The sequence below is a fragment of the Anomalospiza imberbis genome, chromosome 3, assembly GCF_031753505.1.
Source record: "Anomalospiza imberbis isolate Cuckoo-Finch-1a 21T00152 chromosome 3, ASM3175350v1, whole genome shotgun sequence".
NCBI lineage: Eukaryota > Metazoa > Chordata > Aves > Passeriformes > Viduidae > Anomalospiza > Anomalospiza imberbis.
In genome coordinates this window covers 94,328,379-94,346,123 of record NC_089683.1, presented here as the reverse complement: position 1 = coordinate 94,346,123, position 17,745 = coordinate 94,328,379, and the positions used below count along the sequence as shown (strand labels likewise).

Sequence of the window (17,745 nt, the reverse complement as noted above, 5' to 3'; positions counted from 1 at the left end):
GTACATATGTTTAGAGTTGTGTGGGGAAAAAAGGAAATTTTACTTCTGTCCTCAAATCCAGGCTGGCAGACCACCATGAGCAAAAGTGCACATGGTTAATCTGACAGTGCCCAAGAAATTTTAGATCCATCATCTGGCTCAAGAAACACAAAGGCTACATGCAGCACTGCCATGTAACCTGCATGAATAGTTACTACACCTGATTTTAAGAAAAGGGAGATTCGTATATTCCATTTTCCTGAGGCAGCTGCTATTAATAATTTTTCCCATCATTAAGATTTTCACCATTTTTCTGTGAAATTCCTGCTCATATCTTGTTTTAACAAGATTGTCTTTCCTTTAGCATAGGCAAAGGTTTGTTTGAGCCAGTCGGTTAGCAAGCTGCATGGTTGTCTCTCCTTAAGAAAATGCAGTGTTAATATATAAAAAATAATAAATATAACAGGAGAAGAACTAAGCACACAAAAAATGTGCTTTTATGTTTTCTGTAAGAATCCAAAGTTCATGTTCAAGATCTACACTGGCATTTTCTTGCACTGTGTGACAATAACCACAGAGTTTCAGAGATCTAAACTGCTTTTCTAACATTCAGTTCACATCCTCAAAAGCCGATAAACAACTTTTCAAAATTTGTTGGCAGAGATGAAAAGGCACAGATTGTACAAGAACTCTCCTACCCCTACTCAGAATGGCATATGATTCTGCTTATAAAACACAAATTATTTATCTTCTACAGTATCTCCTCACAGAAGGGATGAATTTTGTTAGATTTTCTGCAGGAAGGAAAGAAGAACTAGGGAGAAAATAAAAAGAAAGAAGAGGGAAAAAAAGAGAAAGAAAATAAAAGGATTTGTGTATCCTGTTCTTGGGTAAACTCAATCGAGATACATTAAGGCTCTAGGTGTGGGATTAGGAAATAAGAATATTATCCAAGAGAACGCCTGCTCAATGCCAACATGGTAAGAAAGCTATTCTGTCTACAGACCTGAGAAGACAACCAGGAAGAGGACCTCATTCACTCTGATGGTCTCTGTAAGACCTAAAGGATGATTTTTTTCCATCTTTTTTCCATCAACTATGTTAGATATTTACCTTCCAGGATACATTATTTCCTTAATGTCCATACAGAAATAATGAGATCATAATTTACAGAAACTATACATATGAAGTGAGAAAAGTGTAAAGAGATATGAACACATGTATTACATTAAATTATTAAAGCCTTTTAATTTATTCATTCTGAAGCCAGGAGGAAAAGCAAAAACAAACAAACAAACAACCAAAAAAAAAAAATAGCGTAGGCATAACATCACCTTGCATTAGCTATTCAAATTTTAATTTTAATACATATGCCATTCCCAAGTAAACCAACCTAGTTTTTCTTCTACTCTCAGTACTTTGCTTTGTAGACAACATGTCGAAATACCATTTTTATTGCAGCAAGTAAAATATCAAAAATCTTAACTTATTCATCACATACATGGTAAATCTTCAGTATTCTGATTCTGGCTTTTTTTCCCTCTTATTAAAAACAAAAATTAAAAATTCAAAGAAAGGGGAGATCATTATGAAGGTAGCTTAAACTAGCCCCCACCTGAAGGCAAATGAAAATATAAAAGCTGTCCATATATCAAAATCTTTTTTCTTGTATAATACTTGGCAACTGAGTCTTTGGCCTCTTGAGGGCCTACTGAGAATAACTGCATCAGGATTTCACCCCTGAGAGCAGCATCAGTCAAAGGATCTGCCTAAAGGAATTGCCACACAGCAACAGCCCACAGTACCCTGTAGGGTCTAGGTTACAGGTCACTGACTCTGCCAACACTATTTCTACTCTGGTTTAAGCCAAAACAAGGCTGCACTTTTAATAAAGGAAACTGAAACATGACTCCCTTCATCATTGCATATCACTGTCACAATCCTACACAAAAACAAGAACAAATTAAAAATCAATTCTATAATTCAGCATATCAAAAACAGGAAGATAGCTAATTTAGTTGTGCTGCTTTTGGATAGATGTTTAACCTGTTGTACAAGTAGAAAAGGCACATGCACTCACATAACCCCTGGATATATGCATATATAGTGCTCTATGCATAGCCCAGCAACTCTGCAACCTGCACAGAGACCTTCTATGTACTGTGATAAATCCTCAAACAGGTTCTGGATTCAGGCAGTAGGTGACAGTCAAAATGAACTACCTAGCTCCCTGAAGTCTTCTAGGAATTTGATAATGTAGAACAGGCTTTTACTGAAAAAAATTACACTTTTTGCCATTCACGGGAGTGACGTATTCTACATCAGTACAAAACAATCTCTCTGCAAGGATCACAGAATCATTCGTTGCATATCAAAACCAGAAGCAAAGCAGATTCACACTACAAATCTTTACTTGATCAGAGAGAGTTACAAACAGTAACTGAGGTAAAAACCAAAATATTGATCAAACAAACTGCACTGTGAAATAGCACAGCCATTCTGGCCATCCACTCCATGTGGTGTGGGGCATGACAAACTCAACATATTTGCTAACTTTGAGTCCTGTTACTTGTGCAGACTACCTTTACAGAAAGAGTTTACAGCAAATCACACAGCTACTTTACACATTCATCTTATCTGTTACTTCTACCTAGTCCATAATACCTCACATCATATACATATATATACACACATAGCACTGCATGAATCAGCTTGGGTAGGAAGCACTAGACTCATTCTCACACAGAGCCCAAGCAGAAAAGCTCCACCAGCATGTGTGCAGCTACAGGCTTGCATGAGTATTACCAAGGACAACTACTGCACACCTCATTCCACTGCAGAATACAGACATTCAAGAATTACTGCTGGTAAGCATTTAAATCATCAGACCTGATTCCCACATCACACATTTAATTGCCAATGCATGATGGGAAAGTCTTTCTATATTAATAGTGAGTTTACATCATTCAAATTTATAAATTATATAAACTGCTGATTCAATTAGACCATCAGAGAACTCTTTGAAGATGTGAAATGCATCTCTAATTGGAGCTTTACAGATAAAGATAACCTAGCAATATTTTTGTAGTCTAAAATTTATGCCTCAGGTGCTTTGGTACAGTGTGGGTGCAATGGGAAGAAAGTGGGAAAAGGCACTTAAAATTAGGAGCCAAGGGAAAAAAAAAAGATGTAGAACCATTTGAGATTATGGAAATCTACCTACCTTCATGAGACAAAAAGTCATGATAAATAATATCAATTTAAATACTACAAGTATTTTAAAGGTACCAAGAAAACAGTGTAGGATCACTTGCATGCACAATTAAGAAACATGAAAGAGGAAGGAAAGCAGCTGAGAGAATACAGTTGAGAGAATACAGTTGCATGTTTTCCACAAATCAAAAGAAACCCTGAGCAAATACAGTAACAACAGCATGTGTATTTAAACTTGACCATGAGGAAATGAATCCTAAGGAACACAGGGAAATAGGGGAATGCACAGTGCTTTGGCAATTTTCTGTGAATACTCTCTCCTTCTAAAGACTCATATGTGCGAAATTTATTTTGGGAGTAGAGCTCAAAAAAGTGACACCTTTTGTACCCTATTGAGTTATTTACCAAGGAAACTTACTAAATAAATACTTCTGGTATTTAAGTAATAAAAATAAAAACTGAGCTTCATATATCTTATAAACAGTTTTAAGCACAAACATGAACCAATATTTTACAGCTTTCCACTCTTCACAGCAAATTCACAGAATTAATCCAGATTTTAGGTTTAGTTTGATTTTACATTCAGAGAAATTGGCAGCAATGTATTCAAGCCTCTTAAATTCTGTGTTCAGAAAATAAGATTGTTGAGTTTGAAAGAAAATTAACCTACACACACTTGCCCAAAATTATAAGTTTGTACTTTGGAGGTCTAAAGATGAAGCTAGCAGTTACTAGCTAGCAAAAATTCAGATGTAGTTATACAAATTGTACAGAGCAGACAATTTTTTATATGTGAAGAAGCCATGCATGATCAAAATGCAGATCACACATACACAGGTGAAAAAAAAAGGTGTTTCTGCAAGCTTTCCATAAGAGCTAAGAACTCCTAAAATTATTAACTTAGTTGTAAATCCATTCATCCATTAGGCGAAGATCATTAACATTCACAATCTAACAAGCCATGCTGCACCAAAGGAGGAGCCTGAACAGACACAGAAGTTAATAATTCTACAAGATACTTGGGGCTGACAGTAAACTTGTTAATGAGAAAATATAACTACTAATTCTAAATGTCAGTCACAAAAAGAATACTCAGATATTGTCAGAAGCAAGACGCTCCTCATTACGGCTTCTTTATTGCTTTCCCTGTTGAGGAGAGAAAACATTCACATGTCTTCAACAAAAATCAAATGAAGAAAACATAATTTATGATACTACCCAAAGCACCCTTGAAAAGAATAATTGGGAGCCTTGAGACAAGTTTTTTCTTGGTTACAAGGAAGTAACAAGGTTTGCTGTATTTCAGCAAGTTTTGAATCTTCTCCCCCCTCTTCAAATAAATTACAACTGATGGTATTCTCCAGGGTAAATAAAGGAAAACTGGATGTTCCCTTGTCTCAGGAGATCAAAGAGATCATGTCTTCCTCACAAAAAACCCCAAGCTCATTTTCAGTGAAAATAATAGTCAGACTAATATAAAAGCCTTAGCATAAAAGCTACTCTGTCACTGATTAAAGAATTTGTTATCTGTATCATCCTTAAATGGTCCTGCTAGGGTGTGTCTCTCCCACATCACAGCCTTCAGGATTTCCAGAAGCAACTCAACATAACTGAATTTGCTACTGCCTTATTTATATGTCTCTATCAGATGACTGTAAATAGTATTAGCATGTAAAATTCCAATGAAAGCAATATTGGAACCTATAGACCTAAATTTCCTGCCTTACTGTATTTGGTTTTGTCTCTGTTCACAACTCCATCTTCAAAACAAACCCAAGAGCCTTCTGATGAGTTGCTCACAGACAGGGACATCTGAAAAATGCCTTGTCCTCAAAGACAAGAGGGCAACTATGTGAGAGCAAAACTAATTTTCTCCTAATTCTTTGTGTGTGGACAGAGATGACAGAGCCAGGGACACCGAGCTGCAAACAAAACACTAGTTTATATTTACAGAAGCCTGGAGATGAACAAGGCAGTATCTCACTGAACCAGTTACACGAGTCTGCTCACCCACTCCTCAGGCATATCTAGCAGCCAAGCCTTCTTCCTTATAGACAATTCAAGAGAGTCTCCTACCTTTCATTCCCAGCTCTGTCTTTCCAGGCCTTAGCTCCTTTTTCTCCTATCCAACTGAAAAAATAGTATCTTTCATCACTGGGTGATATCAACAGATCACTTTTCTTAACAGCAAGAAAGAGAGGTCTTCTCACCAAGTGCAATTGAAAAATCAACTGTAACCTAACAGAAAATTTTCCAAAAGCCACAAAATTCCATGGAAGTGTTACTTACGCTACTGTAAGAGACATAAATCAATTGAGCTTTTAAGCTCTAAAGACTTCTTTTGTTTTGGTTTTTGTCACCAACATGACCATAAAAGCAAGACCAAAAAATTATTCACCATGGGGTTGATTTTTGTTGTTTGGAGCTTGTTTTTTTTAAGAAACTATGAATTATTTCAACATTTAAAATTATCAAGACAGAGAAAATGGATTGTATGCAGTAGAAGAATTAATATTTGTCTCTTGGGTTCATTTCACCAAAGGTGCTTCTAACTGAACATAGGCTGCAAAGACAGCAGGTATCAAGGGAAGTAGTGAAACCAAAAAAAAAAGCCAATTTAAGATTTGAAATAAAATCTCCAGTCAAAACATACTTTTTATTCTAAGACATTATGTGACTTGAATTAGGCAACAGGAAAAGTCATCTTAAAGTGATTTTTAAAAAAAGGGATTGTGGTTAAAGAAACTTTGTATCCTTTTTGAATAACTGTTTAGTTTGATGTAGAAGAATTTTACTATGATAAAAAGAACCAGACCAAAGAAAAAAAAAATCCACCAATTTTCTGATTGTGTTACAATCTGATTGGACAAAAATAGTGTAGCTATAGTATTTTATAAATGTTATGCATCATACTGAGTCAAATATGTGACTAAGATAACAGAACACTGAAGAACACAAGGTGTTTTAGACATTTTACTCTGGAGCCCTCTCCTCAACCCCAAGGGGTCTTCACTTTTTTCATACAACTTTCTAATTTTTTTTTAATTATTATTTTTGTAGAGGGCAGGAAAAAGTCTTGTGTTTCTCCAGGAGTTGAGTATTAAGAACACCACTATGCAACAGCAACCATATGTTGAAAAACCTGATGACACACAAAAAGGAATTCACATTTCAGTTTTGTGTATCTTTGGGAACATCAATGAGTAATCTGCTAAACACTACTGCTCAAGTTAAGCTCATTTTCTTAACATCTTCAACGATACCTGCTAGCCTGCTGCTCTACTGAAATAAAATGCTTCTCAAAAATCAGACGGAATATTAACAGCTTCATTCTCTCAGATGCATCTGGAATATTGGCAGTTAAAATAGACAATATGCAAAATATTCCTCCCCTCAAATACAAAGTACCTTTAAGAAGGCTCAGCAGCAGCTAAACTGCTTTACAAGATCAAGCCATTTCCAGGAATGCTGGAACATTCTTGATATTATATAGAATATAAATTATGAGTGCTTGTAGGGTACTTTGAGATCTTTTAACAGCAACTATAAAAACATGCTGGCATATTAAATATTTTTTACCAACTTTAATAAGAACTTGTAATAGGAGCATTGCTTTACAGGCAAAATACCAAAGTACAGAGAGAATACTGGATTTGTTTCTGATTGCAACACATGAAAGTCATACAAAGGTAAGAACTGAGTACAGACTCCAACATTTGATTATAAAGTTCAGTGGGCATGGCAGTGTTCAGTCAAAGACTGGACCTTGGAGGTCTTTCCCAACCCTAATGATTGTCTAACCAGGAATCAATAGCAAGACTCTTCTCCTCCTAGATATCTATCATATACAAAAATTCTGTAGCAGCAACACCATTTTACAAAGCAATGTGACATGAAACACGACTAATCAAGAGAAAAAGAATAAAAGTTTAAAAAATGTGCAACAAGAAGTAAAGTCAGTAAGTGATCTCTAAAAAGAACAACTGAGATTGAATATTATTTTTGTCAGCTTCTGTAATTTAGAAAATTTTCATTTTATCTTTCATCTCAGTCAATGAAACAAATATCTCTGATGTTCTTTTAATTGAGTACTGTCTCATTCACAAAGAATATCAATTCTGTTAATGAGAAAAAAATACATTCTGCATGGGCTGTATTGCAGGCCCAGAAATATTCTTGGCATGTAGTCAGCATCTCAGCACACCTAAATGAAACAAACCCTCTTTAATAAATCAGAAGATGAAGGACTCCAACAACAGTAATTTTTTTATATCCTCACCAGATGGTTGACTAGGCAAAAGCTGGCTGAGGAGCTGCAATAAGAGAATGACTTCAGACATAGTATTACATGATAACACATGATCAGATAAACAACCTAAAGTGCAAAGAACTGCAAAAAATGGCATCATGCACTCAGGTCACCCCACTCAGCTTCAAGAAAGTAGTAGTGAATAAACCTCAAATATGGTATGGTTCTTGGAATGGCCCCTCTTCAGGGCCAGGAGTTGGATCCAATTCTCTTCATGTGTCTCTCGTTATACAGGATATTCTATGATTCTTTGCAATCTATTGCAAAAGAAGGACATAAGAACTTGAGCCCTTCACTGTAACCCAAAACCAGTGCCGGTACAAAGCTGACACAGCCTCCTCTCCACAGCTATTAAAACCTTGCCCTAAAATACTTACATTAATTCTGCTGAAGATAAAGAATCATTTACATTTTATAGATGCAGCTACAGCTGGCAATTTCTCAATCACACCATTTAGTTAGGAAACATCTCTATGCCACCCCTTTATGTTTGCTTCACCCACTTTAATGAGCTGAGTGTTTCTGTGCCACCTCTCCAAGTTCACTCACTTACACACTCGGGTATCTGTTGCAAAATCTGTCTCTTGTACTCCCTGCCACCCTCTACTCATCTCTCTTCCTTCTATGCTCTTCACAGTAAGCCTTACTCTGCTGCTGGTCAATTCTTTCATGCCAAGAAAGGAAAATTCCCCTCACAGTGACCCTGTGGTGATGACTACAACCTAAGTGAGTTAACACCCCAACAACAACAACCTGGTGAGTGTTAACACCCCAAAAGAACTCTCCTACTAAGCTCAGGAGGCTGCACAGGATCAAGAAGCTGATCCTGGACAGTATTTTGTTTTGTATTTCAAGCTGACCTTACCATAAACTCTATTTTATAGTAACATAAATCAACAGTGTAAAAAAAAAAAAGTCTTCAACTGCCCATAAAACATTCCAAATCCCCGGATTTAAGTGGCTACAGTGAGCTTCTAGAACTATTCCCAGACCTAAGCTGATGTCATACATGATGCTGGTAGACAAATAAAAATTTCCTTAATTAAATTCCACCTGAAACACCAGGGAAAGAAAGAAGGCAATACAATTTCCGCACAGATTAGTGACATTCTTCGAAAATAAGGGAACTAACTACTCTGTACCTGAGTATTTTAGAATGGCCTAAGGAAAATTTTATCTCCCTCCCTCAATTTGTTACAATATCTTGAAACATTTTGGAAGACAACTTAAACAAAAGCAAATAAACAAAAAATTCCCAATCAAATTTAAAAACACAAACAACAAAAACAAGCAAACAAAACACAAACAAAAACCCAACAACAACAACAAAAAACACCCTAGGTAAACAATATACCAACTCCTTACCAGTGATAAAGTCACAGATCAACTTTATTTCATGTTTCCCAAATGCTCTTTAGAATAATTCTGAAATTTTTTCAAGTTACTGAAAGTTTCTTTTTAAAGTTCCGAAATATTTTCTTACAAAGCTGGTTTTTTTCTTTTAGTAAATGGGACCATATCTGCATCTCAAAATGTAACCTTCAGAAATTGATGTGTGAGTCAGAAAAACCCCAACCCCTATGTCCCAAAATCTTAAGAAATGCATAACTCCGACCAGTTTTCTCAGCCATAAAGAAAAAAAAATATGCTAGCAATACAAAATATCATTAGAAAAGATAAAGCAGATCTTATACTTAAAAGACTTCTCCAAACAGGCACACAGGAGAAATCAGTGGCTGAACTGCAGTTTCCATTCCTTATGAAACTTGTATCTTTTAACATTTACTTTATACCAAACCAGGTAGAAGTGTTGATGTGTCAACATGTTTGGCTATATAAAACATTTCCAAAACATTCAATTCATAAATATACAAATATTTTGTTTACATACACCATATTTTTAAACAGAACACTGTGTTATTCCAGAATGAAAGCCTTTAAATTGATTTGACATTTAACTACATCTGCTCTATGAGCTATAGGAAGCTCTAGGCGAGCAATCCTTCACTATGTGCTGTCCCCTGTAACTGTAACAAACATCTCCTAAGAGAGCTTGGCACTACAGATTCCATAGATTGGTCAGAACAGAGACATTGTGTCCAGAGAAAATGTTCATAGAGAAACATAACTCATAAGAGCCCTGGGTTAGAAGACTCGTAATCTATGAGACACAGGCATTCTAAAGATGTTCATTGAACTAGCTGGAAATCACATTTCTGTTTTCTCACTACAAAACCACAAGAGAATCCCAATAGAGAAAACATGATGGAAGACTCCACAGCACTCCTAGTGACACCAACAAACCCCTAGTATGCTATAGGAGAAGAGCAACAGACCATCAAGTCCTTTTCATCAAAGTGCTGACAAAATGGCAATCTAAAACTCACAAAGGAAATAGAAAAATCTTACTTTTCCAGACTGAATGATACCCACAGGACTAACATACCCTTTTCTAAAAAATAAGCCAACTAAAAAAAGGATTTACAAGCTTCATGTTTTAAAAATCAAATTAAAAACAAAAAAGTATTTCCAATAAAGCTGTTATCATTTTCATAATTTCTTGCCCCCTCCATTAGAAAAGAAAAACAAAAAAAAAGTGCTAGAAAGTTTAGTGAAGCTCACCTAAAGTTCTATGTTTCTATACATTTCATCTGGAAGAACTCAAAAGATTGTGGGGGCTGATGATCATGATCATAAATATTTGACAAATAACTATAGAGTGCACCCAACTATGTAAGAAAACATTAAATCATTTTCTTAGTACAGAAGCAAGATGTATTGTCTTCCTATAAAAACCAAGCTAGTACTTCATACTGGAAATTCAAATCACCCCCACCTCTCTAAGACCAATAAAAGAATAAAGCAAAAGCCAAAGGTTGGCTGTTTCTCTTCACTCACCATACCTGGATGAGCAAAATTACCAGAGTTGGACATTGCAGGGTATTTTTAAAGCACCTAATTACACCATCATATATCTGCATAAAAAAGTTGGCATTATCTAATATCTTTCACGAGATTCATCCCAATAAATTAGAAATTTATAACCCCTACATAACATATTCACAGATTCATTTTGAAAACTCAAGCATCATATACAATCCAAATGGTATTTAATAGCATGTGGCAAGAAATTTACGGGATGTTGACACTTCACATTTCAGTTATTTACAAATATGATTGCAATATTTTGCAAATTACTGTTTTCATCTCAGATTTTTAGGTTCTGAACTATAGTTTCAGAATTGCATTTTTTCTCTTCAGAATTTTATTTTTCATCAAAAAGTTATGGAAAATTATGATATTTCACTTGTACACCAAATGGCAGATACCAAAAAAAGGTTAGGTTCATGTTGAAAAATGGGGCTTTTTCATCTATTACCACTTGTTGTTTTTCTAGGAAAAAAAAAATAGAAAAAAACCCCAACCCCCTATTTTTTGACTAATATCTACATTTAGCATAAATGCAGATAACAGCTCTTTTACAATCTCCAGTGATTTTCAGTCCCCAATGATGCATTTCATTCTTTACATTAAGCAATACATGTTTATGTCTAACTCAAAAAAATCAGATCAAATAATAACAAGTACTGTTAAGCTTAAATTGACTTACAACCAAGAATTACTTTTGACATGAAAAAAAAAATGCAGCTGTACCTTCCAGATGAAAAGATACATTCTTTTTTTTTCCAGATTCAAAGTCTCAATCATATGGATACAGCTTAAGTCCCAGAAGCAACTAATTGGAGCAGGAGAGTATCAGATAATACTAAGCAACTAACTAGATATTAATAAATACCTAACATAAACATATATCTCACATGCCAGAAAACCCCACAATTTTAAGCAGTTGCAGAAATTGAGCGGGCTGTGTTAGTAAGGAAAAATGCCCTACACCATCTACTTACTAGCATGCTTATCTGCAAGCATTATAAGGCTGTTAGAAATATCTCTTCGCCTGTAAAAACACACCACTTTTGCTTCCACGTTCCCATTGGCAGTCTACAAAAGAAAGAGAAAATCAAGTCGGGATGTATCCCTCCTCAGCTGAGTAATACAAATTAAACACTCTCCACTCGGAGTGTTCCCTCATATCAGTACTTCTCACATGATCAGTCAAGCTGAAATCAACAGAATTACTCCAATATAGAAAATCTTCTTGAGAGAGGCCAGTACCAATTTCAGACCAGACAAGAGGATTAACTACAATTATTGAGTCCTCAGAATTTATATTTTGTTCAGGTGTTCAGAGGTGCAATGCTAGTATCATGCTAAAGTAAGAATCCTTCAGAAATGTTAGAATCTTGTGAACATTTCTTTACAATCCTGCTTTGGACAGAAATGTATATTTCAAAGTACTCATTTAATATAACATTTATTGAAATTCTTTTTGAAAAGTTTATTTGAGAAAGTCACAACAGGTCCTAAAATAAAAGAGCTATTTAGTTCACTGTTTTCATGACTCATTATGGGGACCATGATCTTCTATAAAGAATTTACTAATATTTGAAGAACTGTATCCTCCTCCTTGAAGGGTACAAAAGTACTTTTTTACCTTGAGTTACTTACTTAATATTAAAAAGTATAATGTTTTGATCAAGCTTCTTACAAAAAAAATATTGTCCTTGGTAGAACAATAATCAAAGCATTTCATTACACATTTACATAACCTCTCCACATTTGCTCGATACCTTTAACACATGAAACCAAACCATTCACATTCAAGATGTCTAGACTACAACCTCCAACCTCTCTTTAAGGAAAAAAAAAATCAATACATGACTCTGCTTTACCCTGCACAAGCAAGATTAAATTATAGCAGTGCAGTTTAAAGATAATAAACATTACATTCAATACATGATTGGAATCATGTCAATTACTGTGAATAAAAAATTTTCTTCTCCAATAAAAGTCAAAAATTATTTGCCATGCACAAGTTCAGTGGATGTTGTGTTGGACAGCACTAACAGTTATGTGGTTGATGTCTGCTATGGCATAGTGTTGTGTTTCATTTATAAGAAGAAAATCACTTGCAAGTCACCAATTTTTTAATTTACTTTCTAACCACTGGGGAAAAATATCTTAATCATTACTTACATCATGATGGGCATTTTAACAATTGACTTTTGATGTAGTGCATCAGTAAGTTTTAATACTGCTTGAGGGAAAAGTAAAAAAATAATACAAAAATATTAAAAATAATAAAAAAACCATAGAAACCACACACTATTCTTAGTAGTGTCAGAGTGAAGAAAAACAATCATGCTTTCCCCAAAATGACAGTCAATAGAGCCTCCATTTTTTAGAAAAATACACTCAGGATAAAGACAGAGAACACAGTCTGTACTTTATTCAAAAGCCCATTCTTCATTCACAGCTGCCAATAGGCAGAGCAATAAACAGCCACAAAAGTCCCATATTGCGTTATTCGATCACTGCAAAGTCTCCCTGGTACCTTCCAGCTCTTCAGATGTCTACCTAAAAGCAGACACATTACATGATGGCTGTCATTCCAGAGGGATTCACAGTGTCATCGTCAGCCAGAAAATTAAATTCATTCATTTCTCCAAGAATTCATAGAATTCGTTAGAAAATTTTTGCAGCAGAGTAATCGTGTTCACCAGGAATGAGCAACTGGGTGTTTCCTTAGGTAACAGGGCAGAATTAGAGGATATCACATAGCAAGTTTTCAGTAACCCTCAGAAATCCCTCCTACAGTAGAAATCTTAAGGGATAGAAATAGATCTCAGGTTTTAATAAGAACACTGACTGTTGCCAAAGGTTAAGAAAGAATCTTAGATATTTGTACCTTGTTAAGTTCTTCAATTCTCCTAATGAGATATGGATTGCTGGAAGAATTTTCAAAATAAACATAATCTGCAAGGAAAAAAGGAAAAGTCGCTGAAATATCAAAAATTATGTAAAGACAGATCATTATTAGTGAAAAAATTTCCTTCTAAACCTAGAAGTTTTCAAAGGGCTGAGATTTCTTCATAAATGTTGGGACCATGATGTATTTCTACACTGAGATTTAATATTATTTGTTCCTCAATTCTGGCTTTAACTGCACTACACCTGCTTTGACAACCATGCTGGAAAAAAGTTAAATGCTTTGTGTTGAAGCTTACACTGTAATCTAGTAATCCATACACTTCATAAATCTTGATAGGGAAGGAGCAACTTCTCACAATCAGTTAGGGAAGATCAAGAACTGAGCACTTTAGTGACTTTCTGTATTATGGAGATTACCCTTTCTGTAAGAGATGACATGTCATATTTATTATCAGGTGCTGTGGCAGTACAGTTGTCCCAATGAGTAATGTACATTTTATGATACTTGCTCTTGTTATCTCTGTCCAGTAAGATGTAAACTACATTAAGCAGGAATTGTAATGAAATTAGCAAGGATCTTGCAGGACAAAGTCTCTTTCAGCATCATTAATATAAAAATATCTTCATAAAGTGAATAGAAATTTACTCATATCCTGAAAGCTGCTCCCATGTAACATACAAAGAATTGACAAGCAATGCGTTTCCTTCAATAGTTTTCTGAAAAGTTGTTTTTGTCCAATGAAAAACTACCATGAAATGTCAACCACACCTTAAATTTGATGTTGGACTTCTGTACCATGTCCCTTGCAAACTTTATTTTTAAAAATCGGATGAGAAACTATAACAATGTATAAAAGTCTTCTGCAACACTTTGACACTACAATACAATGAAAAGGAACTTCAGGTAGTTCATATGAAAGAATATGATCTCTGGATAGTGTTCACCATTGCTCATTAAGATTACAACGAAAAAAAAGAGAATTGGTGACCCAAGAGACAAACCCTACGCGCTACCTGCTCAGAGAAGGATTACTTTCCTGAGTAAAGGCTGATGGGACTACAATCTAAGTGCCCTATGAGAGCATGCAGATGGAAAATTTGTGGCTCTATCAGCATATCTCAAAACATTAGCAGAAACGGATTCAAACTATTATCACCCCTCATTTCCACGCATCTTCCCTCTCAGTTCTGGATGTTGAGAGAGCAGGAGGATGGAGCGATTTTTGAGCACCCAGTACTGCATACCTAACTTGAGCGGTGCACCTGAGCCACAGCATTGGGCACACTGCCACGTTCGTTCCCTCCGTGAGCGAGCGAAAGTTATCCGTGTCATTTTCGACAGGCTTGGGGTGGGAAGACAAACGTTTGCCGTGTTTTTCACCGCCTAAATGACCTCTCCCCCCCGCCCTTCGCCAAGCAGTCACGTATCAGGGCGCTGCTCAGGGGTCACGGCAAGCAAGGGAAGACAGAAATCCCCCGGTTACACAGCCAGATTAATTATTTATCCCCAGCAGACCAAGGGAGGCGCGGAGAAACTCCGCCGTGAGAGCGAGGGAGGGCGCGGGGGCAGGGGAGCGGCGCGGAGGGAAGCGCCCCCGGGGTGGGCTCGGCCGCCCGTGCGCAGCGCCCCGCACCGCACCGCGCCGGCAGGGCCCGCCAGGCCGCGGTGGGGCCGGCCCGGCCCGGGGGCGCACGGCCGGGCAGCCGGCCCCTCGCTCGCCCCGCGGGGCCCGGTGGACGGTCCCTCCGCCGCTCTCCGGGGAAGGAGGCGAGGCGCAAAGGGCGGCCGTGCCCGGCCCGCAGCGCGGTGCGGTGCGGAGGCTGGAAGCCGGCGGCGCCGCTCCCCGCTTTCCCGCGGAGGGCGGCGCTGCCCTTCTCCTCCTCGGCGGCGGGGGCCGGGCTCCCACCCGGCGCACGGGGCTGGCGGGGGAGGAACCTGCGTCCTCCGCCCCGCGGAGGGCCCGGCGACCCTTCGCCGGACCGGCTGCCTCCTCTCGCCGCCCGCCCGGGCCCGGCCGCCCCGCTCGGGACCGCGCCCGCCCGAGGGGCCGGGGCGCCGCTCTTCGCCCCGGCGCGGCGCGCACGGCCCGCGGCCCGGCGGGGCCCCCCGGCCGTGAGCGGGGGGCTCCGGGCGGGCGCTGCCGCGTCCCCACATACCTCCCACTCGGTACATGTTGGCCGCCATGTCTGCGCTCTGCGCCGCCCTCCTCCTCCTCCTCCTCCTCCTGCCGCCTCTGCCGGGCCGGGCTGGGCAAGGAGGGAGCGGCTCCCGCCGCCGCCCCCCCGCGCCGCGCTCGCCCCCACCCCGCGCCGCCACCCCTCCCCGCCCGGGCGCAGGACACAGCGCCCCACGGGGCCGCCGCCGCCGCTTCCGGAGCTGCCGGCGGGGAAGGGGTTAAACGGGCGCCCCCGCCGCTCCCCCCGCGCACCGGCCCCGGGGCGGGTCGCGGCAGGGCCCGGCCGCAGGTGGGGTGGGGCGGCCCGGCCGGGCGGTGCCGGGGGAGGTGCGGTGCTCGGCCACGCTCCCCGCCGTGCCCGAAGCACGCCACGTTTTGCGGGCTCCCGCCGCTTTGTCCCTCTCCTCTCCGACCCTCTCCGGAATCTGGTTTTTTTTTGGCGTTTGCCTCTTCCCCGGAGCGGCTGAGGGATCTCTCCCCTTTGGCAACTCTGAGTAGTATCCCAGAAAAAGTTTGTTTCTTGCGCAGCACCTGTTGGTGATGGGTTTGGCGGCCCCTTTGTTCGCCTCCATAGCGCGGTCCCGCGGGCGGCTCCGGCACCCCCAGTCCGCCCCGGGCACGGTGCCTCTCGGAGCTCTCCGCCGTCCGCAGGCTGCAGCTTGCTCGCAACAGGCAACAGAAAACATCTACGACAGAATAAAGATAAATCTAGCAGCTCGGCTCGGGGCAGGAAGCGTCGAAAGAGATGCTTTCAAATCATCCGATGAAAGACATGCTTCAAAAACATCAATACTGGTGTAACATGAAGCCATTTCCCCCTGTTTATACGAAGTTCACACCATAAGCAACAATCCATACACTTGACAAATAAATTGATCCTGCTGTGGCATGCTTCCTTGGAAAAAAAATGCTTGTTATCATCTTCCTGCAACGAAGGGGATGATTTATTACTTGTTTTGTGTCCTGGATATTTATGCGTGCAGCTTTAGCGTTACCAAGTTAAAATTTCACTTCATCCTGAGCTGCAGGAAAATGTGTTGATTAGAAGGAGGATGATCTTCCCTGGTGTTTCAAATTATTATATCCAATCTTTCTATTCTCCTCTAAGCAAATCTGGGACTATTAAATTAAGTTTTTGTCTACTTCTAGGACACTTTTAATTTCTCAAATGACTACAACTTTGTGTCAAAACGGCAACTGAGAAGCAAATTTCTGAAACATGTAACAGGCATACGATACAGTAATTTATTTTTCTTTGAAAAACAGCAGCACATTCAAGCATTGAAAGGAAAAATGGGGAATTTTCCTCTGTAGAATATCTGTGGGAGCTGAAAAGTCAGCAGAAACTCCTTGGGAAGTACCAACTCTGTCCAGCTGGGTATTTCCAGAGGCACAAAAACATGACCTTAGCAGAGACCTGAGGTGTTACTTTTACTCTCCTGTTTTACTGCTTTGGTAAATGAAACAGGTTAAACTTTTGAAGCAAGAAAACAGTTAATTCAAACAGTTGGTTTGTCACAGCCATTACCATTTAAACAAAATGCCTCCAAGCTCTTTTCATCATTTTAAGTCTGCACTTGGACATTAGGGGGACTGCCCTCATTAGGAAGTTTACAATGTCCCCTCTTCCAGCAAGGAGTGGATTTTGACAGAGACAGACCATTGCTTCCATCAGCTGAAGGCATGGCCTGTGGAAGAAGAAGACAGCTCTTTAAGATACAGAAGGTGAGAGAGCAGCCCAGGAAAGCCCATGGTTCCAGCCCATCCTTTCAGATGGACAGCCTGAAAATAGTTAGAAAACCACCCTTACTTGCAGCTGCCAGACTGAGGCTGCATCACAGACCAGATGAATGGAGAAAGAATGACATTTATATAGCTCAGTAGCGAATCACTGGGCTCTCTTGTTCACAGTAACACGGCTCACACAGCCAGTACCAGCACAGCCCGAGGTGTTCAGTACGTCCATAGCTCAAGGTCACTGCTTTGGGAGGGGGCACAGCCAGCTAGGGGATACAGAGTTGCAGGACTGGCAGTACATTTTACTTTGGTGTAACATACACAAATGCCTGGATACAGTTTATATTCGGTACTCTCTCAGTGTACAGAATGGGAAAAATTAAAGTTATGTAAACACCATCATTTTTCTAGATTAAATAGAATGGAAAACTCTTGTTTCAACTATAAGACTGTTGAGAAAAAAAAAAAAAAAAACAAAAAAAAGAAAAAAAAACCAAACAA

General features: G+C 39.3%; 1 protein-coding gene across 5 annotated transcripts in view; it reads right to left on the bottom strand.

Annotated features, from left to right (window-relative positions):
- Positions 1-17,745, bottom strand: part of MTA3 (metastasis associated 1 family member 3) — a 154,098-nt gene that overhangs the window by 121,128 nt on the left and 15,225 nt on the right. For 3 of the 5 annotated variants that reach the window (XM_068185841.1, XM_068185840.1, XM_068185839.1), the window contains exons 1-3: positions 15,488-15,654; positions 13,308-13,375; positions 11,407-11,500 (exon numbers count right to left, since the gene is read on the bottom strand). In XM_068185841.1, coding sequence (XP_068041942.1) covers positions 11,407-11,500; positions 13,308-13,375; positions 15,488-15,515 — 190 coding nt within the window. In that variant the 5' untranslated portion in view covers positions 15,516-15,654. Of the gene's footprint in view, positions 1-11,406; positions 11,501-13,307; positions 13,376-15,487; positions 15,655-16,038; positions 16,253-17,745 lie in introns of those variants that run through there. The other 2 variants (XM_068185843.1, XM_068185842.1) reach the window with 2 other exon arrangements.